General features: G+C 37.9%; 1 protein-coding gene across 2 annotated transcripts in view; it reads right to left on the reverse strand.

Annotated features, from left to right (window-relative positions):
• The window catches only part of tjap1 (tight junction associated protein 1 (peripheral)), a 118,802-nt gene that overhangs the window by 13,433 nt on the left and 84,141 nt on the right, over positions 1 to 21,228 (reverse strand). For both annotated transcript variants that reach the window (XM_052151076.1, XM_052151075.1), the window contains exons 7-8: positions 17,972 to 18,133; positions 5,934 to 6,000 (exon numbers count right to left, since the gene is read on the reverse strand). In XM_052151076.1, the coding sequence (XP_052007036.1) occupies positions 5,934 to 6,000; positions 17,972 to 18,133 (229 nt within the window). The remainder of the gene's footprint in view (positions 1 to 5,933; positions 6,001 to 17,971; positions 18,134 to 21,228) is intronic.

The following is a 21,228-nucleotide window of genomic DNA, read 5'->3' on the forward strand; positions in this document are numbered from 1 at the left end:
CTTTATTTATACACATATCAGTGCAAATGATAAAAGATGAAAAGAGAGCAATAAGAGAATAAAGATGAAAAATAGAAACCATCAAAGATAAGTTACTACTTAATACAAAATATTAAGATTTTTATTAAAACAAAAGGCAAATTCATTAAGAGGCATCCTAAAAATATTTTTGTTAACAAAAAAAAAAATCTATGAAATAAATAATAATAATAATAATTAAAAAAAAATTTGAAATGAGACTTCGATACATTAAAACTACAAACGTGCAATAAAACAAATTAAAACATGAAAACACAAAGAAAATGCCTTTAGATTTCTTTTTTTTTTTCAATAACATTTTGAATAGTAATATTTCATCATTCATTTTAAAGCAAGTTTACACTATTAGTGTAAAAAAAGAACCACCCATTTAGAAAAGAAGTGGCTGATTGACAAGTAAAACAACCAATCATGGTTTGTTTGTTGTATTTTACGAGTGTTGTGTTACGATTGGCAGACATATTATTACCTGGGATAAAAACAAATACTAACGCAAAATATATATATTTTTTTTTAATATCAAAAAACTAAACTGAAATTGAAAATCAAAATACCAAACAGTAGTATTCAAATTATAGTTATAGTTATTAAAACTATAATAAACCTGATGTAAAAAACCCAAACGTGTTCTCTATGGGTGTCGTGTAGTTTTACACAACAGCCAGATAAAAAGACATATTGCGTGATATTTGCAATATACAAGTAATTAATAACTGTAATCCTATTACCCATGACTTTTTAGTCAAAAATAGTGTAACACATTACATTTAATATTCTTGTAATCAGATGTCCGTTACTGTGTAATTAAGTTAATTCCTTTTAAGTACATTTCTTGGGTTACACTTTTAGATTACATAAAACATGAATTATGTTCATATGAATGTCTGTATATATACATATGAAAAGTAATCGTTAATGCAATTCATTTTCAATTAAATAATCATTCAATTAATCTGATTACAATTTAAGAGAAGTAATTAGTCTAATAATATAATGGATTACTTTTAAAAGAGTAACTTACACAACACTGATTTTAGCACTGCTGGAATTCTCTGGAACAATCCGATTCATAATGCTTTTTCTGAAATGCTGTTGTAAATCTACCTTGAGCACAGATTTTCACATCTTTGCTGTTCGCTGATTGTATTTGGCTGGATGAATCTGACAAAACAGCACTCTCTGAATGGGGTCGTGTCCTGAAAGCACCAACGGTAATATATGATGAGCCCTCCACGAGGTGGAACAGGTCGGCCGGGATAATCCCCATGCCCGCTACGAGAGATTACAGAGCAGAATCCCACCTGTTTCACCTGTGATTGGCAAAGCACTAAGCAGGGGTCATGAGTATGAGAGAACTTCAGAACGGAGGCACCACTAAGATTTAAATGAAAATAAACCAAAATCATCGTGGGCTAATGCGGTCCTTGGACACGCAAGCAGTCATCAGATGTGCTTAAGAGCTACAGGTGGAAACAGGGTTGAACAGCATACTGGTACAAAAAGTATACCAACATTTATAATGGTACCAATATTTTTAAACTGTCAACACAGCTTTGCAGTTCAGGCAGAATTACACAAAGCATGAATGCATTGGTTTGTCAATCATATTTGAGTGCATCATGTATTTTTTGAACATATTTAAGAAGAATATTACAATTGGAAAATATGCTCATACATATTTTCAAGCCTCATGATCATCATTAGTTCATGATTATCAAATTATACACAAAATGTATAGAAATTTAGTTTGATTTAAAGATGGGCCTTATCTTACAACATGTATTTCAAGAATACTGTATGGTCTACCTACACTCTATGTTTCTATCGCGGTATTCATTTACTTTCAATATTAGAGATTTTTATGGATATTTCAACATTTGGTAAACCGTCTGACACCCCTCAATACCAAAATCAATATTCAGTTATTCTACACGTGCAATGGAGGACTTCGAGTTTTGGGCTAATCTGGGTCAGTTTTTCAAGTATAGGGCGAGTTTGTGGCTGGTCACACCTGTTTTTCGTGCATCTACGCTGTATTTCAATTGTTGTTTTTCTATGTGAAAGTGCTAGTCGGACGTCTTTGACCATTGCAACTCATCTCACTTCTTTCAGGGTCTCACGCAGTACTGCCGCATTTTTTAGACACTATATCAAGTTAAAAAGACCTTCAATATTTATAAATGCATCTCAAGACACCTGCATTCTTTTTCATGGTTCGTTGTGCTGCAACCAGCTTTTTTAGCACAGGTGTCAGAGACTCATCTGAAGAATTTCAGGTTGCAAAGAGGACTTCATACTGACTGTTACACTGTTACGCATGATTCCAGATTGTTCTTCACCCAGAAAAGTTTCAATGCTTGATAAACGGTGAGCCAAAGTAAGTTTTTTTTTTTTTTTTTTTTTTCCCTCTGGTGTGCAGACATTAATTTCACAAGTAAAAGGAGCACTCAATAAATTTTTGCTTGTGTCATCTAGGACTTGCAGTGACACCTAGTGGTGTGGATGCAACATCATTCAAAATCAATAGTTTCAATCACAGATGCCATTGTAGAAATTTAGTGTTGTGAGTGCTCATGATTATATATATATATTTTTATATATAAATTTTTAGGTTTAAAAATTGCAATTTATGGATTTAAGAGTAAAACTTTATATTGAGGGAAAAAATACTGAGCGCACCTTTAAATCCAAAACCATTGTCAAATCGCAGCAGTGTAACTCTACCTGACAATAAAAGCATTTGCTGTCACACACAAATGTGAACCTGCCCGGACAGAGCACATTATCAGGTTTGGCACTTAAAGGTGTGTGGAGCAGAGGGGGGCGGGTCCGGGCTAGAATGTCACACGCCCGGTCCCCAATCGGCCTGATGGGGCGTCCACCCAGGGGAGCGCCACTGCCATCTGCCGGGTGACTGAGTAGCCCGACCGCCCGGACAAGGGGAACGGCCGTTGTCCGCGGGGCGAGCTGGGACTGGATTCCCCGACCTCCTGGAGCGATGGAGCCGCTGCCAGGGGCAGATAAGTGCCCTACTGCTCCAGGCGATCGGGGAGTTACTTCCCTCCTCCCCTCGCGGACGGCGGTCTTCCCTCGACCCCTCCGTGTTTCTGGAGAATGGCAGGGCACTCCTCCGCCCCTGGCAGCGGCTCCATCGCTCCAGGAGGTCGGGGAATCCAGTCACCACTCGCCCCGCGTCTGGGAGGTCGGCTACTCAGTCACCCAGCAGATGGCAGCGGCGATCCCCTGGGAGGAGGAGCAAGGAGGCGGCAAGAACCGGCTTGTCAATATAAATAATAATTTTATGAAAACTTAAAACAAACATAAACACACACACATGACGGACATGCCCGTAATTCTCTCTCTCTCGAACCGTCTTCACCGGGCGCCTTTATCCCTCGCGTGCCCCATCAGGCTGATTGGGGACCGGGCGTGCGACATTCTAGCCCGGCCCCGCCCCCCCTCCGCTCCACAAGGTGCACTTAGTAACTTTGGTCTTTGTGTCAACTTGGATATACACTGACACCTAGTGTCTTGGATGCTGCATCATTTAAAATCAATAGTTTTCAGTTTAATGACATTGTAGAAATTTTGTTTTCACAGTCTGTCATGATTACTTGAATCAATGAGTGAAAGTGTCAAATAACAGGATGGTTACTGAGATTAAGCGAGCAGTTTTCGGCTGATCATGTGACTATAACATGGCCGTCCCAATGTGCGGACCCTCTCCATGTAGAATAAAACAGCTTTTATACGGTTACTGATGGTTGTCTTCATTTTAATGTGAGTGCTCATGATTTCCTACACATACTGCAAAATTACAATTTATGTCTTTAGGAGTTCAACTTTTTTAATACTGTAAGGAAAAAATTACAGAGTGCACCTTTAAATGACATTTTTTCCATTGGTGAACAATACTATGTTACAAGCAGTAACAGTTTGATTATTTTTGTTTGATTTTAATATGAGTGGTTTTATTAATTGAAGATCCATGTGTGTAATATTTAGGCTCATAGCTCACTGTGGACTTTATTTTGAGTAGTGTTTGGTGCATATCCCTTACAATAAACATTTTTTATTCATGACAAATATCCTAATAACCATTTGTGAATACTTGCAGTTAACTGAACTGTAACCAACCGTTTCCCAGTAATGTCAAATTACTCTAGAGATCATTTTGCAGACCACCTAAAAGTGATAATAGATTCCTAAAATAACAGATTATGGATGTGTGCTTCATAAAATTATTTTCATTTAAGAGAAATTGGGAAAGGGCAGAGTCGGGGGAAAATTTAGATTCATAAAAGCTCTAACAGCACTTTAATAAAACATGAAATCCTTTAACAATTTATTTCAACGGCAGAATTGAAAAATATTTTGATGAATGCACCATATGAAACAAAAGATTCTGTGATGCTCTTTGCAAACAAATTACATTTAAATAATCTTTGAATCACATATTCATCTTAATTGAATCACATTGATTCTGACAATGACCACAGTATATGACAGATATTATGATGTATTTTATCCAGTGGGAATTATTTAATACATAGTGAAAGAGAAAGAAGCTTAGGGACATTTATTCAATAATTTTTTCCTCGTCATTGTTTGGTAGAAGGACTGTAAAGCAAAGAATATTTCACGCCGAATCAAAGCTTTCAGGAAAAAGCGTGCTGATCTGTCACAATGGCCACAATCACAACCACAACCAGAGTGGCCATTCGGGGCACTTTGCATTTGTAGTTTTATTGAAAGAAGGAAAAAAACCACAATGGCAAATCAATAATTTTCGAGTGACTGAACTTTAGACAGAACTGCAAGCGGACAAATGAACAAGACAATGCTAAAGCAGTATGATAACACTCAGATATTATGGGTCAAGTCAAATCTTTTCTTTTAGAAGGGAATTCTTTTGCTTTAGAACTCTTACCAGTGATAAATCGGATGATAAATGTTTTTTTCCACTTATGAAAAAACAGCATTGAGCAAAAGGGTACATTTTCTCCGTTAAAAAATGTGGTTCTAGTTTTGCCCTTACAGTGGACGTTTATGGGGCCAGAGTTCTGGAGGGTTTAAAAGCAGAAATGTGAAACTAGTTCTTTTGTTAAAGCATTTGAATTGAATGAATTATACTTTCAACCAGTGTATTATTTGAGCTGTTAAGTTGTCAAAATCATAATTTTTGTGGTGGGACTGCTTTTCTAAATGGACAAACTTCTGGTTAGACGTTACATATGTAATTCCAGTGGGTGAATCTTGCTACCATCCTGGTATGCACGAGCATATAATGTGAAAATTACAAGATTATATTGGTTTACCATCTTTGCATGGCATTTAAATTAAAATATTGGATATCATATCAGCGATAATACCACACCAGTCTCATGCCAACATGCATAATGTTAAAGTTGTGTGGATTTTCAATGTTTTTTGTCCTGCCCAGTGTACTTCCAAAACTTTACTGTAACTGATTTTAACTTCCAAAGACAAAACAAACAAACAAACAAACAGCCAACTTTTTTTGTAGTAACTGACATTATGCTACTAAACCAATTGAGCATATCTTGTAATGAATGAAAAATTCCAGTTTCAAGTAAACTACAATCATTTGGCATTTGTAACGTTCTATTGATCAAAGTGTTGCTGCAGTGCAAAATTATTCTTGATTAGTATATTTGTCTTGTTTTCCAGTAAAACATGCAGCAAATGAATACTTGTGCAACTTTGGGTTTGTTAGTTTCTGGAGATATATGCAAAAGTTTTCTCAATTGGTCTCCATACTGACAGAGTATGGCATCATTAGTGCATTTGAAACAAACAACAAAAATGAAAGACATCAGAGTTTAGGACAGAGGGCTTTAGAAGGGGATGCTGAAGTAGAGTTTAAAGGTTACCAGGGCGTGTAGTTTCTCCTCCAGGTCCTGATTAGCTCTCTGAGACGCTGTGTAGCTGTTCTGCAGTCTGTGGGGGAAATCAAACCACATGCATGTCACTACCTGGGTATGGAAAATTATCTTCACAAATAATATTAATAATATGATATATCAGCGCTCAACAAAAAAGGATTTTTAATGCTGGCCCATTCAGGCCAGCAGATCAGAATTCCACTGGCCCTACAACAACAATAAAAAAAATTATATGTATATAGTGGAAAAATCGTTTTTTTGAACCCTTTGGAATCAGATGGCTTTCAACATTAATTGGTCATAAAATGTGATCTCATCTTCATCAAAGTCACAAGTATAGACAAACACAATGTGCTTAAACTAACAACACACACAACATTATAATCATGTCTTTATTGAACACATCCCATTAAACATTCACAGTTCTGTGGAAAAAGTAAGGGAACCCTTGGATTTAATAACTGATTGATCCTCCTTTGGCAACAATAACCTCAACCAAACATTTCCGGGAGCTGCGGATTAGACCTGCACAATGCTCAGATGGAATTTTGCAACTTTCCTCCTTACAGAACTGCTTCAGCTCAGCCATATTCTTAGGATGGCTGGTGTGAACGGCTCTCTTGAGGTGATTCCACAGAATCTCAATTGGGTTAAGGCCAGGGATCAGACTGAGGCAAATTTTTATTTTTTTTACAATATTTACTTGAGAATAGAAAACTCAAAATGTTTGAGTGCTTTTTACAAGTCAAAGTAGCTCTAACCCACACCTCCATTAATTGGATGCCAGGTTTTCCAACCCCTGACTGTAATTGGCTTTTGTTGACGTCATTATCCTAGGGATTTACATACTTTTTCCAACCTACACTTTGAATGTCTAAATGATATATTCAATATGTACAAAAACAATACAATAATTTGGGTGTTATTAGTTAAAACGGATTGTGTTTGTTCATTATTATAACTTATTATAAATTATGATAAGATTTTAAGACACATTTATAAACAAATACAGGTAATCCCAAAGTACACATACTTTTTCTTGCAACTATACACCAGCCATAACATTTAAATCTCCTCCTTAATATTGTGTATGTCCCCCTCTGTGCCGCCACAACAGCTCTGACCCGTCAAAGCATGGACTCCACAAGACTGCTGAAGATGTACCGTGGTATCTGGCACCAAGACGTTAGCAGCAGATCCTATGGTCCCATGGTGCATCCTGCTGCCATTTCTTCGCCAGGTAAACGACACAGTCCACTTTCTTCCATTGATCTATGGTCCAGTTCTGATGCTCACTTGCCCATTGTAGGTGATTTCGGTGGTGGACAGGGGTCAGCATGGGCACTCTGACTGGTTTGCGGCTATAATGCCCTGTATGAAGCAAACTGCGATGCACTGTGTGTTCTGGCACCTTTCTACCATTGCCAGCATTAAGTTTTTCAGCAATTTGAGCTACAGTAGCTCTTCTGTGGGATTGGACCAGAAGGGCTAGCCTTCGCTCTCCACGCACATCAATGAGCCTTGAGTGCCCACGACCCTGTCACCGGTTGTCTTTCCTTGGACCACTTTTGGTAGATACTAACCACTGCATACTGGGACCACCCCACAAGACCTGCCATTGTGAGCTTCTCAAAGATGAACTTGCCAAATTCTAGCCTTGCTGAAGCACCCCAGATCATCATCGATCCTCCACCAAATTTCACAGTGGTGGATAGCATGCCAAGACGCATGTAAGCTTTATTCTAGAATAAGAGTTATTCCACCAAGAGCCTGTGGCTTCCATCTATCTATTAGACGACTGGGTGGAGGATCGGTGTTGATCTGGGGGTGCTTCAACAAGGCTGTAATCAGACTGATTTGTCTTTGTGAAGGACGCATGAATCAAACTACGTACAAGGTTATCCAGGAAGAAAACTTGCTTCCTTCTGCCCAGACAATGTTCCCCAACTCTGAGGATTGTTTTTCAAGCAGGACAATGCTCCATGCCACACAGCCAGGTCAATCAAGGTGTGGATGGAGGACCACCGGATCAGACCCTGTCATGGCCAGCCCAATCTCCAGACCTAAACCCATTGAAAACTTCTGGAATTTTATCAAGAGGAAGATGGATGGCCACAAGCCAAGCAGAACAGCTTGAATTTTTGCACCAGGAGTAGTATAAAGACACCCAACAGCCATGAGAAATACTGGTGGATAGCATGCCAAGACGCATGTAAGCTTTATTCTAGAATAAGAGTTATTCCACCAAATACTGATATTGAACTTCCCAAGTTAGAACATTAGTATTTTGTTGTTTAAAAATGAATATGAACTTGTTTTCTTTGCATTATTCGAGGTCTGAAAACATTGCATCTTTTGTTTTGTTTTGACCAGTTGTCATTTTCTGCAAATAAATGCTCTAAGTGACAATATTTTTAGTGATTAGGGAGAAATGTTGTCAGTACTTTTTTTAAATTGTACTCAAACACATACCTATAAATAATAAATCCAGAGAAACTTATAATTTTGTAGTGGTCTCTTATTTTTTTTTCCAGAGTTATATATAAATTATGTCAAATGATAAAAATATTTAATTGCGATTAATTGTACAATTTGTTGTCGTTAATCGTGATTAATCGCAATATCTTTATAAACAAAAGGGTGTTGAGGTCACAAACATTATTGTCCTCTTTGGTCCTTTAATATAGTAAAGGTGCTGAATGCAATAATTTTCTGAATAAAGGCTTGAAATGTGATAAAGGCCTAATTTTTGGTTTTAAAAGATACATGTATTTTTTAAATACACACAGTACAAGACAAACACTGTGTCTGCATTGCTAGCAATTTGCCCATTTCAGTTATCTTTTCTATATTTTTTTGTGCTCTATCAAAGAAAAAAATATTTAAATTTAAATGTATTTTCATCATTGATGTATCTGTAAGATGACATGACTGTGTCAGCTGGCTAGCAAAAACAAAATACACAAATTATTTACTGGCCACAAGTTGTCCCTCTTTGTCACACTTGAGGGGTGGCTGTGGATCAGGTGGTAGAGCGGGTTGTCCACTAATAGCAGGGTTGGCAGTTCGATTCCCAGCCCACATGACTCCACATGCCGAAGTGTCCTTGGGCAAGACACTGAACCCCAAGTTGCTCCCAATGGCAGGCTAGCACCTTGCATGGCAGCTCTACAATCAATGGTGTGTGAATGGGAGAATGAGACGCTTTGAATACCGCTAAGAACCCTAACTCTGCTCTTTTCCATACAAAACAGTTCATATTGACTACTGCTGTCAAGGCCTAAAGAGAGAAAAGAATAATTACAAGAATACCATAAAAGTAGTCCATACAACACACAACTGTTGTATGGCCCCAGAAAGCTTGGAATATAGTGCACTTGTCATATGGACTTCTGTTATGATGTCTTTATACTGAACCTTTAATAGTGCTTTATAGTATTGGTTATTGTTTAAGCTTGACAGCTCCTGCTCACAATAAACTGAAAATAGAGCTGCTTAAAATATATTTATTTTCCAAGAAAAAAAACAGCATATGGGTTTTGAACAAAATAAGGATGAGTAAATGAGTGAGTAAATGTACTTTTTCTATTTTTAGGTGAACTACGCCATTAACTGCCGGATCATTTTTTGAGCACATATCTGCCAAGACATCCACAAAATAAACTCTTTTAAAAGTAGACACTTATGAGATGCTGTACAAAATTCTGAATTAATTGAAGACAAAGAAATTATTTAGAAAATCTTAAATTGATTTGAAATTATTACCTAATAATATTTTCATTAAGGATATCTGACACTGTCCTTGCCAAAACCTAAAAGCACAACAGAAGTCACAAGTCTTACCATGTTCTAGTTCTAATCTGAGGGTGATAATGATACTCTGCTTTTGCATTGATCATTTTCTTAGACAATGTCAAGATAATTTTCTAAAAAGTTATTTTTTAGAAAGCCAGATTACCACATTCATTCAATTCTTTTACAGTGTACACACATTCGCTCTTTGTCTTGAGCCTGACATGCTGAAAACTGCTCTGTTAATGTTTTCACATTCACAATTATGAATGACATACCAATCATGTACTGTACATGACATTTACATTTTCAAAATGGCAAATTTTGCAAAATGGTGAATAGTTTGCACCCTTGGAAATTAATGTCGGTCGGTACAATATTTCAATCATAAAACAGTGGTCAAATATCGCAAGTATATTTAGATACTTACTGTACATCTCACATGACACAAACACTCTTAATCTGAACTTCTGGCTGTTGCGCAGCACTGGAATAACTCACGAGGTTCCCGTTTGGCTTCTTAAACTTTAGTCCCACCTTCATCAATTTGACTGGCTATCTCAAATGACATTGAAGTGTGGTGTTAGACTACTGAGTGCGGTAAAAATGTCACATTTTTAAACCATTATGTTACTCCTGCATGAACTTAATGACAATTTGACACCGATTATTGGTGGGCACTTGTCCCACCCAAAGTATATTGTGGTTACCACCCTGTCCAACCATCTGTTTTCCCAATGGTCAATGCATATGACATTAGCAGTGTTTGCATGAATTCTTCTTCTCATGAACTACGGTTTATTGGAAGGGTTATTCTATATTACGAGTTAACAGCGTTAAACAAATTTTGCGTAAACATGTTATTAAGGCATTAACCTTGACAGCACAAATATATATATATATATATAATTTTTAGCAACATACTGTTATATAAAAAATCTTTGAATTTCATGTGGAATTCAAGTTTGGTGAACATTGACAGGCTGCATTTACCAAGAGGAAGTTGCTTTTTTGGTAGTGACCTGTGTGGACAAGTTCAAATTTAAGTGGCAAGTTTCTCACAGAGTAAAAAGTGCAGCATTAAAGAGAGGCAGCTTGGAAATAAATTTTTTGCTGGTTTCTCACGTGCTCAACGTCCGCCCACTCGTTCTCGGCCACGAAATTCCATCGCACAAAGGTAAATCTGTCCGCGCCTTCAGCCAGCTACATGCATAATGTTACCTTGGTGACATTTCAATCAGCAGGTGGAATGTTCAAAACATCACAGAAAACCAGTTGGCAAGGCTTAAAAACATTGATGCTAAACAATGCACTACAACAGAACAACATTTCCCTGATGTGCTGGGAAATGTTTTTGCATTTTATCGGATCACATGCAAGATAATGTTACAGCTCTCTGATGTGTACTGGCTTGCTTTGAGCAGAAGGGGTATTCATGCCAACCGGAGGAGAATATTCACATGTTATTGCAGTAATAAGACCTCATATTTCAACCAGAGAGTTGTGTTAGGGACTGTCTGATGTTAAAGCAAAGACATGAAATATTCAAATGGTCAGAATGCCAATGCAGATTACAGAAGAAGCCAGAAGAGCCACTTAAGAAACAGACATTTTCATCAGGATAAGTCATTACATTTCTCCTCTATCTGCAAGTCCTTTGAACAAAATGTGTGATGGATTTTATTTTGCCGGAAACATACTGCAAATAAAAGGAAAAGGCAATTATTTTGTTACTGGGTTCAGAGTTTACCAACCCTTAAAGCTTCTACAAGACAGTGTTAAGATATCTTGCATATAATATTCAACCTAAATATATATATCGTTTAACATCACACATACATAAACATGTTCTAAACAGCTTCTATCTAACAAAGTTGAAAATGGATCATTATAAAGTAAGACTTTCTGAACAAAGACTGTAAATTTGATGTTTAAATCTTCTAACAATTTTCTTTTGTGAACTTTTAAAAGGTGCTCTGGAATTTTGAGTGAATACTGTACACAGTACAAGAGTCATTGAGTTCACGGATTCAACAAGATAATACATTTCTGACCTGACAGGACAGTTTCAACGACACACCATGTTTCTGACTTGACAGGGCAGTGATGAATGTTGTTTGAGTAGTATGATCATATTTATTTGGGTTGGTAATAGTACCCGCCTCTTAAACTCACATTTCACCTTTCCAACAATTAATGGCAATGAACTATGAAAAAAACTAGGCACTTGGGCGACAACTAGGAAGTGATACCAGTGCCACTTTCAAAAAAGTGGAAAGCTTTGTCAAGACGGCAAATGCAGACAAGCAGAAAGGACTCCCCAAGACACAGGTGCAGCTGAAAAAGTGCTGAATCCACAAGTTTCTACTCAGCACACTTAGCATTCTTTATTATTGGCGAAATGACGTGAGGCAAATGTATTTTTGTCCAGATCTCTCTCACACACACACACACACACACACACACACACACACACACACACACACACACACACACACACACACACACACACACACACACACACACTTAAGTAAACCTCTTCTATGATGAACATGTTTTCAATTAAAAAGTCAAAAATGTCATGTGGTGTAACCATTCGGAAACTAAATAAATAAATAATAAAAAAAATGGCATTAGTAGTGTAGAATCATCTTTTATAATTCTTTCTTAAAAAACAAAAAAACAGAAGTAGTGAAACAATCTTGCTTTAAAAGGTTTTTAATATCTTATATATTTTTGTCCACCAAATCAGTCACGTGGTGTAACCAACATCACAAAAAAGAGAAGCCTCGTCCAGACCCTCAATACTCTTCTTTAAGTATAATATATATATATATCATTTAAGATTAATATTTTTATGAAAAGGCACATTTTTTTGGTAAATTTGCTCATTTGGTAAAACCCTGAAAAAACGATTTGATATTCTTGACGTTCTTGATTTTTGAAATTAAGGATTAAGTACTCGCATGTATTCAAGGTGCAAGGAAAATATTTTAATACCTTTTTCTTGATTGTTACATTTTTAAATTCATTAGGTTTTATTGTAGAAAACGTTATAAATGGTTTTTTTTATTATTATTATTTATTTTATTTATTGTAAAAACCAACATGGACACAAAGGTAAAATGTCTACGAACTTGACACGTCTTTGAAAGAAGATTTTTCACAGGTTTTTTAATTATAGCACCTCGCACAACCCTATGTGTCAATGACCCATAGATCAGCGTAATAAAATATGCAGTATGAGCATGAAAGACGTCGTTATGACGATCAGCACATATCTCGTTTTCTATCAGTGTGCAGGCGAATCAATAATCAACTTTTGAAAACATGATTTATTGTTTCCTGCAATCAAACGTCTGTGAAAATGCACCTTTTGTTGTATATGCAACTCTGACATGCCTCACAGAAAAACTAAATCCTATTATAGGACCGAAGACAAAGACCGACCTGCTAAATACAATTATTGTGAACAGGAAATACAATTGAATTATTTGAGAATTATATACAATTTATTTCTGATTTGTTATTACTGTTTGGGTTTAAATGTGACCGAAGTATGCAGTAAGAATAAGTATAAATATGAAATCGCTTTACAAACTTAGTTGATATTCACTTCCACAAAATTACTAAGAAAACGTACACCTTTTATTCATATACAATAGCCCCAAAAAGTATATGGGCAGTTTTTATTACAACTTCTCTTCTTTTAAACGTTTTGCTTGAACAAATGTGCTTCTTTTAAAACATTCATACATTTTTAAGTGTGGCTTAAGTGTCCAAATACTTTTTGGAGACACTTTATCTTCACAAAATACAATACAAACACAAAATTAATGCTTACAAAAAGCATCTGGCATGCATGACACATTATCAGTTCTGCCTTTCAGTGTATGATGGAAACTTCCATCTCAATCCCTCGGTGCTGTTACTGATCAATACTGTTTGACTGCCTGGCAGATCAGATCATAAGGGACTTTCACTGTCTCGCATCATAACAATTAGTATTTAATCAATTCATTTTAGCAAGCTATGCTGTTTTGCGTTGAGCCTTGGCTCATAAACTCATTCTTGCTGCAGTTCATAGCTGAAGACAGCTGGTGCAGTAAAATGTGTGCAATAATTACTGCAGCTTGATGGTTACTGTGAAATACAGGGGATGGGAAAGACCAATTGAACAGCCTGAAAAGCAGAAGCAAAATAAAACAACTTCTCAGAGAGGGGAGTTGAATGCACACCGACTGCCAATAAACTGGAAACAGATAAAAATGAATGAGTAAATAAGTAAACAAACAAACAAACCAACCAACCAATAGCTATAACAATAATTAGGGCTCTTTCGATAATGCTTCCGAAGATTCCTAGAGCCCCATCCACCTGCTAAAAATCACATTTAAACACTAGCACATGGCACGCTACAGAATCACTAACTAATTAAAACACAATGAGGCTTTATCTACAAACAGCTGGCATGCAGGTTTGGAATGTGGCAAGAGGGTAAACAGAGCAGCAAATGGAAGCAGAACTCATTTATAATGGGAGGAATGCTGGTTGATTTAATCTAGCTAAAAATTTAAATTGTATAAGATGGAGATGCTTCCTGATTTGAGATAAAGTGGCATGAATGCAGCCAAATGGCCTACCAATCTGCTGAAAATGAAAATGTATAAAAATGTGACTGAACCATGTGCAAAGTTTTGCACTGACAAGTAATGCTTCTGTCCAAAACAAAAGCCAAAATGCTGTGCGACAAGACAAAATCACGTACACCCAATCAAAACATATTCAATGTTCAAAATGCAGTGGGATTTTGGACCAATGAGATTTTGCTGTGAGAGGAGCCACCCAGAACAATGCAACATAATTACAAACCACAGGACCAACTAAATGTCTTTTGCTCATCACAGATGGACAGGACAAAATAAATGTTGGCTACGTTAACGTAATGGTTAATATTAATATAATAATTAAGGGTTTCGATTTAACATGTTCATTTAGGGCATAAAAATAATGTGTTTTGGTTTTTTCTTAGCAATGGAGCAATTCAAGCTTGAAGTACCACCGTCATATTATGGCGAGTCGCAGTCAGCAGGGGGCAGTCAGTGCAACTCCAGCTGTACGGTCAACAAACCAGTCTTACCGAGAGGAAGAACACTAAATGAGTTAAGGCCCAGGTATACTTCATACGAAATCAAAGAACAAACGAGTGTGACATCGTGGTTTGTAACAGCTCAACAAGGTGAACCTTAAGGTAAACTTCGTACCGGCTGCTAAACACCTTCTTACTGCCATTGGTCCACTTCATCGTTAGATGTGACCTAGAGCTCCACCTTAATTTGACGACCATTTTTCAGTTGCATTGTCCAGTCAAGATCAGTCAACATGAACACACCGACGTGCAGTTATAAGCAAACAGTGACATTTTCCAAGACCGTGTCATGCTATTTTTTTGTTTAATTGGTCTACAAATACTCTTAAGTGCCCATTCACTCTGTTATTTGATAAGCTGCTTTACTCATGTGCCGTCTGCAGGGAAAGCCATAAGCAATTCAACCCAAAGTAAGGGGTATGCCTCTCTTATCATTCTTTTGTCTTTATTATAGCATTAACACTCTTTTATACACCCATCTTTGCAGTAGTATCAGTGGCATCATAAGTTACAATAACAGAATGGAATCGGTGCATATTACTGACAAATGACACATTATCTACGGCATACATATTACTTTAAATCACCATTGAGTAGTTCAAACAGCTTCTTTTCTGATCTTGTGTGATTTATTCTCATAGAAAGCACATTTAAATGTCATATTAGTTGATGTTTCCCATGTAGTCTTGTTTGTCCTCATATTTAAATGCTCTTCTAAATGCCTCCCACAGCAGCGTGGCCATTGTCTGAATTTTCGCAAACAGTAGTTCTTTGCTCGGATGTTTCAAACTTCTTTTTTGCTCTGAACAAATAAGCACTTCGCCGTGAGTATACCGGGGCCTTTAGAAGACTGCATTTAACTTGACACAGCATATGTGAAAGATGCTAAACACCAGTTAAACATGACAAAACCACAGCAAGACGCTCAAAGTGTCTGTTTGACTCGTGTATATGGACCAACATAAACAGACAGACGCAAGAATGCATCCTGTGAGAAAAGCCCTGAAATCTACCTTTGACATTATTTTCATTAATATAGATTAAATTATCTTTATTTGGAAGCTTCTCTCAACAAAATATATCTTGCAACTAAATTGACTTAATCGATAGGCTTCCACTATCAATTGCAATCTGACTTCCAGGTCACGCTCCATTCTGGTATGGAACAGCAACTTCGCAAAATCCAATCAATTCCAGATAAATATAATATTTTTTCCCTCACTGAATACCCTGCTTCACTCAGAATTCTGTTATATTGCAGAAACAAAATGGGTTGTGATTGTGTTTTATTGCATGCTTCTTTATCACACTGCACTTGTTTAGGATACTATGTCTGAATTTCACATAAAACAAACAGTTAATGGTGCATCTGAAGTTATAAGACCTTGAATCAACACAGTGTTGATTCATGGTCGTAGAAACCATGTTTGGCTTTGTTCGCACAACAAACTTCCTGACTATGTAGCAGAGGCTACGGTTAGCCGTTAAACAGAGATGAACTGATAATTACTGTGCAACTAAATCCTTACACAAGCAGCACCGTCTCGAAGCAAACTTGTGCTCATTAAAATCAGGCACAACCTCACCCCAAAGGTCTGCCAGTTTGCTGTTCTCCTCCAATACTGGTAATTAAAGTAACACATAACAGCCACTTAAGGGTCTCAAACCAAACCCTTAATTAGTCTGCAAAAACGCGAGTCATTTGTCAAACAACAGAGGTGCTTAATTGCCTGTAAAAAATATTTTATTTATTTCCTTAAAAACTAAGCTGTTAGGCACAATTTATTTTTATTTGTTTTACAGCACAGTAGAGCAACATCCGTTGAGACAATTTAATGAACTCTTCTTTAATTAACTCTAATTAGCAAGTCGCGACTGACAACTTCCATTTATGTTTGTTGAAATTAAAATGAAAAAAGGTTCAAAGGAACATTGTAATGGTCTACTGGATGTGCAAAGCACAGAATCCAGACCAAATAATCTTTAGTGACAACATATGCAAGGACTAGAAGAAGGTTCTTACTCAGAAACCGTTCCATTTTTTAAAAAGGCCCTTGGCCTCCCAAACAGAGAGTATCTCTTTAAATGACAGCTGCGCTGCTTCCTCAAAAGTACTAAAAAATCTTGAATTTAATTGTTAAAGAACTGGAATCATTCAGTGGAATCTGAATCATAATCATTAAGATCCTTACAATTTCCATTGAATGAGGCGAGAATTGTGCCACCCATCTAAATCTCACTTAAAATGATGAAACGCTAAATGAGAAAAGATGTCTTTTAGATAGAGACGTCTTTCTATATGAGCTGAATGTCTAGGCGACTTAGAAGTCCCCAGTCCCCTTGACTTCCTGTGGACTGGGTCTGCCTGACCTCAGCCAGGGTCCTGCAACTCAACATGCCATCACCGGTCAGTGGGATTAAGTGATGGCTGCCAACTTCATACCACTAACAGCGCTCATACATTTGCTTGCTTTGATTGTACTCATTAAAAAAGGCGGCAACCTGGGTCTGGCTACCACCCCTGGAGTTGCAAGTGTTGAGTGACTCCAGCCAGGTCTCCTAAGCAAACAAATTGGCCCGGTTGCTAGGTAAGGTATAGTCACACAGGGCAACATCCTCATGGTTGCTATAATGTGTGGTCCTCACTCTCTGTGGGCCACGTGGTGAGTTGTGCGTGGATGCCACGGAGAATAGCGTGGGCCTCCACACGCGCCAAGTCTATGTGGTAACGCGCTCAAAAAGTCACGTAATAAGATGCGCAGATTGATGGTTTCAGACACAGAGGCAACTGAGATTCATCCTACGCCAACTGGATTGAGGCGAGTCACTACGCCACCACGAGGACATAGAGAGTACATTAGGAATTGGGCATTCCAAATTGGGGAGAAAATATATATATATATATATTATTTTTTAAATGCAGCAACCAAGAGGAAGTGAGTGTTCCAGCAAGATTGCAGTGATAACATGATCTGGTGTGCGCAGGTTTGACTGGTTAACATGATTAACAGTCAGTCTCTACTGGTAGAAACCATAACTACCAGATGCTTTACCAGTGACCAATTAGTATGCGTGCTCAGCTTACCTTCTGAATTTGTCCCTCATTTTCTCCAGGTCGTCTCTGGTGCGACCCAACTCTGCCTGCATGTAATGTCGACTGGTTTCAAACTCTGTCTCCATCGCTTCCATGTTATGAGTGGTCTGGGATAGACGGCGACGAAGGTCTTCATTCTGCTGCTGGAGGATCCTGCAACATGAACAGGAGTATACATTTAAAAACAAATACATTTGTGCCAAAAAAATATGCATGCGCAGAATAAGATTGGTAAAAGCGTTAAGTTAAATGATGTTGAAAGCGTGATAGAAAAATTTGCATACGCAGAGTAACATTTGTGAAAGCGTAAATCAAATTGCAAGCATAAAACCATTTTGAATGTCACAGAACGTTTGGTAAAGGTTGCAATTATTTTTTATTACAAAATTATTTGCAGTATTTTATGCTTTGCATAAGTGTAAATCATTTGTTGTGGCCCAGCTTTTCACAGTTTTGCAAGTGAAAGGGGGATTCATATATTCTGTGTGTAGAGTTGAGGTTATTTATTGATATAAATATTTTGGTGAATGGACAGATGGATGGATGGATGTTTACAAATATATGACATAGTGACCATATATAGGCGAGGAGGAGGGCGTGGCCGGGCCGTGAGGATACACACCTGGCACTGAGTTGCCTAATCAGCGGGAGGGAGATAAGGCAAGAGCCGGGGACGCCAGAGAGAAGAGAGACAGATACTATGTGTGTGTGTTTACGTTGCGGTGTTATCAGTTTGATCTTCTGTTTGATTAAAGTTTTGTTGTTCGTTACTCCGGTTCCCACATCCTCCTTTCCCAAACTGTAACACTGATGCCGAAACCCTGGAAAGGAGGAAGGGCAAGCTGTCCAGGAGAACTCGCCTCTGACGTCCACCAGGAAGAAGAGGAGCCGCTGCCGTCCGCCAGGAAGCAGAGTAGCCGTCCGTCAAGGGACGGAGGACTCGCTGCCATCCACTGGGAGGCGGAGGAACTGCTGCCGTCCGCCAGGGAATGAAGGAGTGGCTGTCGTCCGCCAGGGGGTTAAGAAGCGGCTGAGGTCTGGGTGTGTGAGAGTTTCTTTTCTCTCGCTCTCTCTGTCTCTCCCGCTTGCTCTTTCTCCCGCCCCCTCTGAGATTCTGAGGAGGCGGGGTGGACCATAGGGTGCCGGAATGGCCAGGAAAGGGCAGCGTCTCCCATCCAGAGATGGAGATGGGGAGTAAGCTAGTCCGGATGGCGCCCCGGCCTGAATCAGGCGGAGGAGGATTTTGACAAAGAGGAGGAGGTCATGACCAGGCCATGAGGGTACACGACCGGCGCTGAGTTGCCTAATCAGTGGGAGGGAGAAAAGGGAAGAGCCAGGGATGCCAGAGATGAGAGAGAGAGAGACACACGTGGCTGCTCTGTGTTTATGTTGCTGTTTTTTCAGTTAGATGTTCTGTATGATTAAAATGTTGTTGTTTGTTACTCCAGTTCCCGCATCCTACTTTCCGCTGCTTTCAGATTTGCAATATTCTTAGCCAAATTAAGGTGGAAAAAAGGAACAAAAGTGTAAGACTGAAGTCCGAAGAATACAGATAAAATGTATTTTGTGTTATGAAGTTACAGATTCACAACACCTGATTTACACTTATGCAAAGCGTTAAAATACTGCTAATTTTCTGACCCTTGCAAATCGATTTACACCTCTACAAAATGTTCTGTGCGCATGCAAAATGTTTTACATTTATTTAATCTAAAATCGAAACAAACATTAGAACTGAAATAAACCCAAATGAATCTGAATCAAAATTTAAATTGTACCAAATTCAGTATAGAGTTGAATCGTGAGCTTATAATTGGAATCAAATAGGTATCGACATCCAGCAATACACTCGTGCTTCAAACCATTCAGTCTAAATCCACATTTTCCAATTTGCATAAATGGTTTAAAGTAACCATTTTCTATTAGATACTTGGAAATAAGAGAATATTTACTGGAGTCACATAAATTACGCACTTCATCCTTCAACTTTTTTTGCTCAAAATGGTTTGAATGTTGAAAAAAAAAAAAAAAAAAACCTGGCATTACCCAACTAGACTGATACTAACAATTTAAAAACCTAGAAACATTGACAGATAACTATTATATTGGGTTCTCTTAACTGACACTAATGACTGATCATGAAAATACAATTGTGTGACATTGTTTGACTTCAAAACATCCAACACTGAAATACATCCAGTAACAAATAGACACAATTTATCCACAAGGGGCCTTATTTGATATTTTGTAAAACCAAACATGTTTGCACACACAAAAAATGGGGTTGAGAATTCAAGTAGAAAAAAAAAAAAAAAAACATGAATATGTGCTCACCGATATATTTCAATACTATGCAAACTCTAGAATGCATTAGAAATACGTGAGGTAATTCTTTAGTCATGCCGGTAAAGCTTTGTTGATTCTGAGTCAGAAAATGAGTGCTGAACTAAATTGATGGCCAGCAAACAAAATCCCCTATAGAAATATTTTTTACAAGACTATAGGTGCACGTCAGCTATGTGAGATTTCACACCATACATACAAGGTACAGGAGAAAGTGTCAAACACATAACGATGCCTCAGTCTACAAACCAGCCAAAACTCCTGAAAGCTGCCAATTACTCCAGAGAAAACAACATTCACAACCGTTCTGAGCACATTCAAGCCAATGAAATTGAGGCAGGCTGACACCTTTCCAAAACCAAATGCAGAGAAAACTACTTAACAACAAAGCCCTGAACAAACCTGAGCCCTATAATTAAAATGCACTCAGTAGAATATCATAAGGCTAAATGCTGAATACTGTGAGTGAGTTTAGTGTTAGTCATGCAGGTGTGTGAATGTGTGATTAGGAGGCATAAGAACCGGCAAACAGTGTTTGTGTGTGGTGGGTGAGATGAGAGCAGCTGGCTCTATGCTGAGCTCAACACATCTGCTGTGTGCCAACAGTCACACAAAGTCAATTTATCCCTATACACCCAAATAACACATTTAAACCTTGTTTATAATCTTCTTTTTTTTATACATATTTATTGTAATTTATACAATAGTTAGTTCTGGTCCTCAAACATGATTGGACAAGAGGTGTTCCAAGAGTGCTGATAGCTCACACCATCAGCACTGGGAAGCTTTACTGTTTGCATCACTCCAGTGCATTAAAGATTAAGGGTACTTTCACACTTGGTTGGATTGCTAGGGCTGATCCAGATCCATACAGCCCCCCCCCCCCATCCCATCATATTAATGTT

The sequence above is a fragment of the Xyrauchen texanus genome, chromosome 20, assembly GCF_025860055.1.
Source record: "Xyrauchen texanus isolate HMW12.3.18 chromosome 20, RBS_HiC_50CHRs, whole genome shotgun sequence".
Lineage (NCBI taxonomy): Eukaryota > Metazoa > Chordata > Actinopteri > Cypriniformes > Catostomidae > Xyrauchen > Xyrauchen texanus.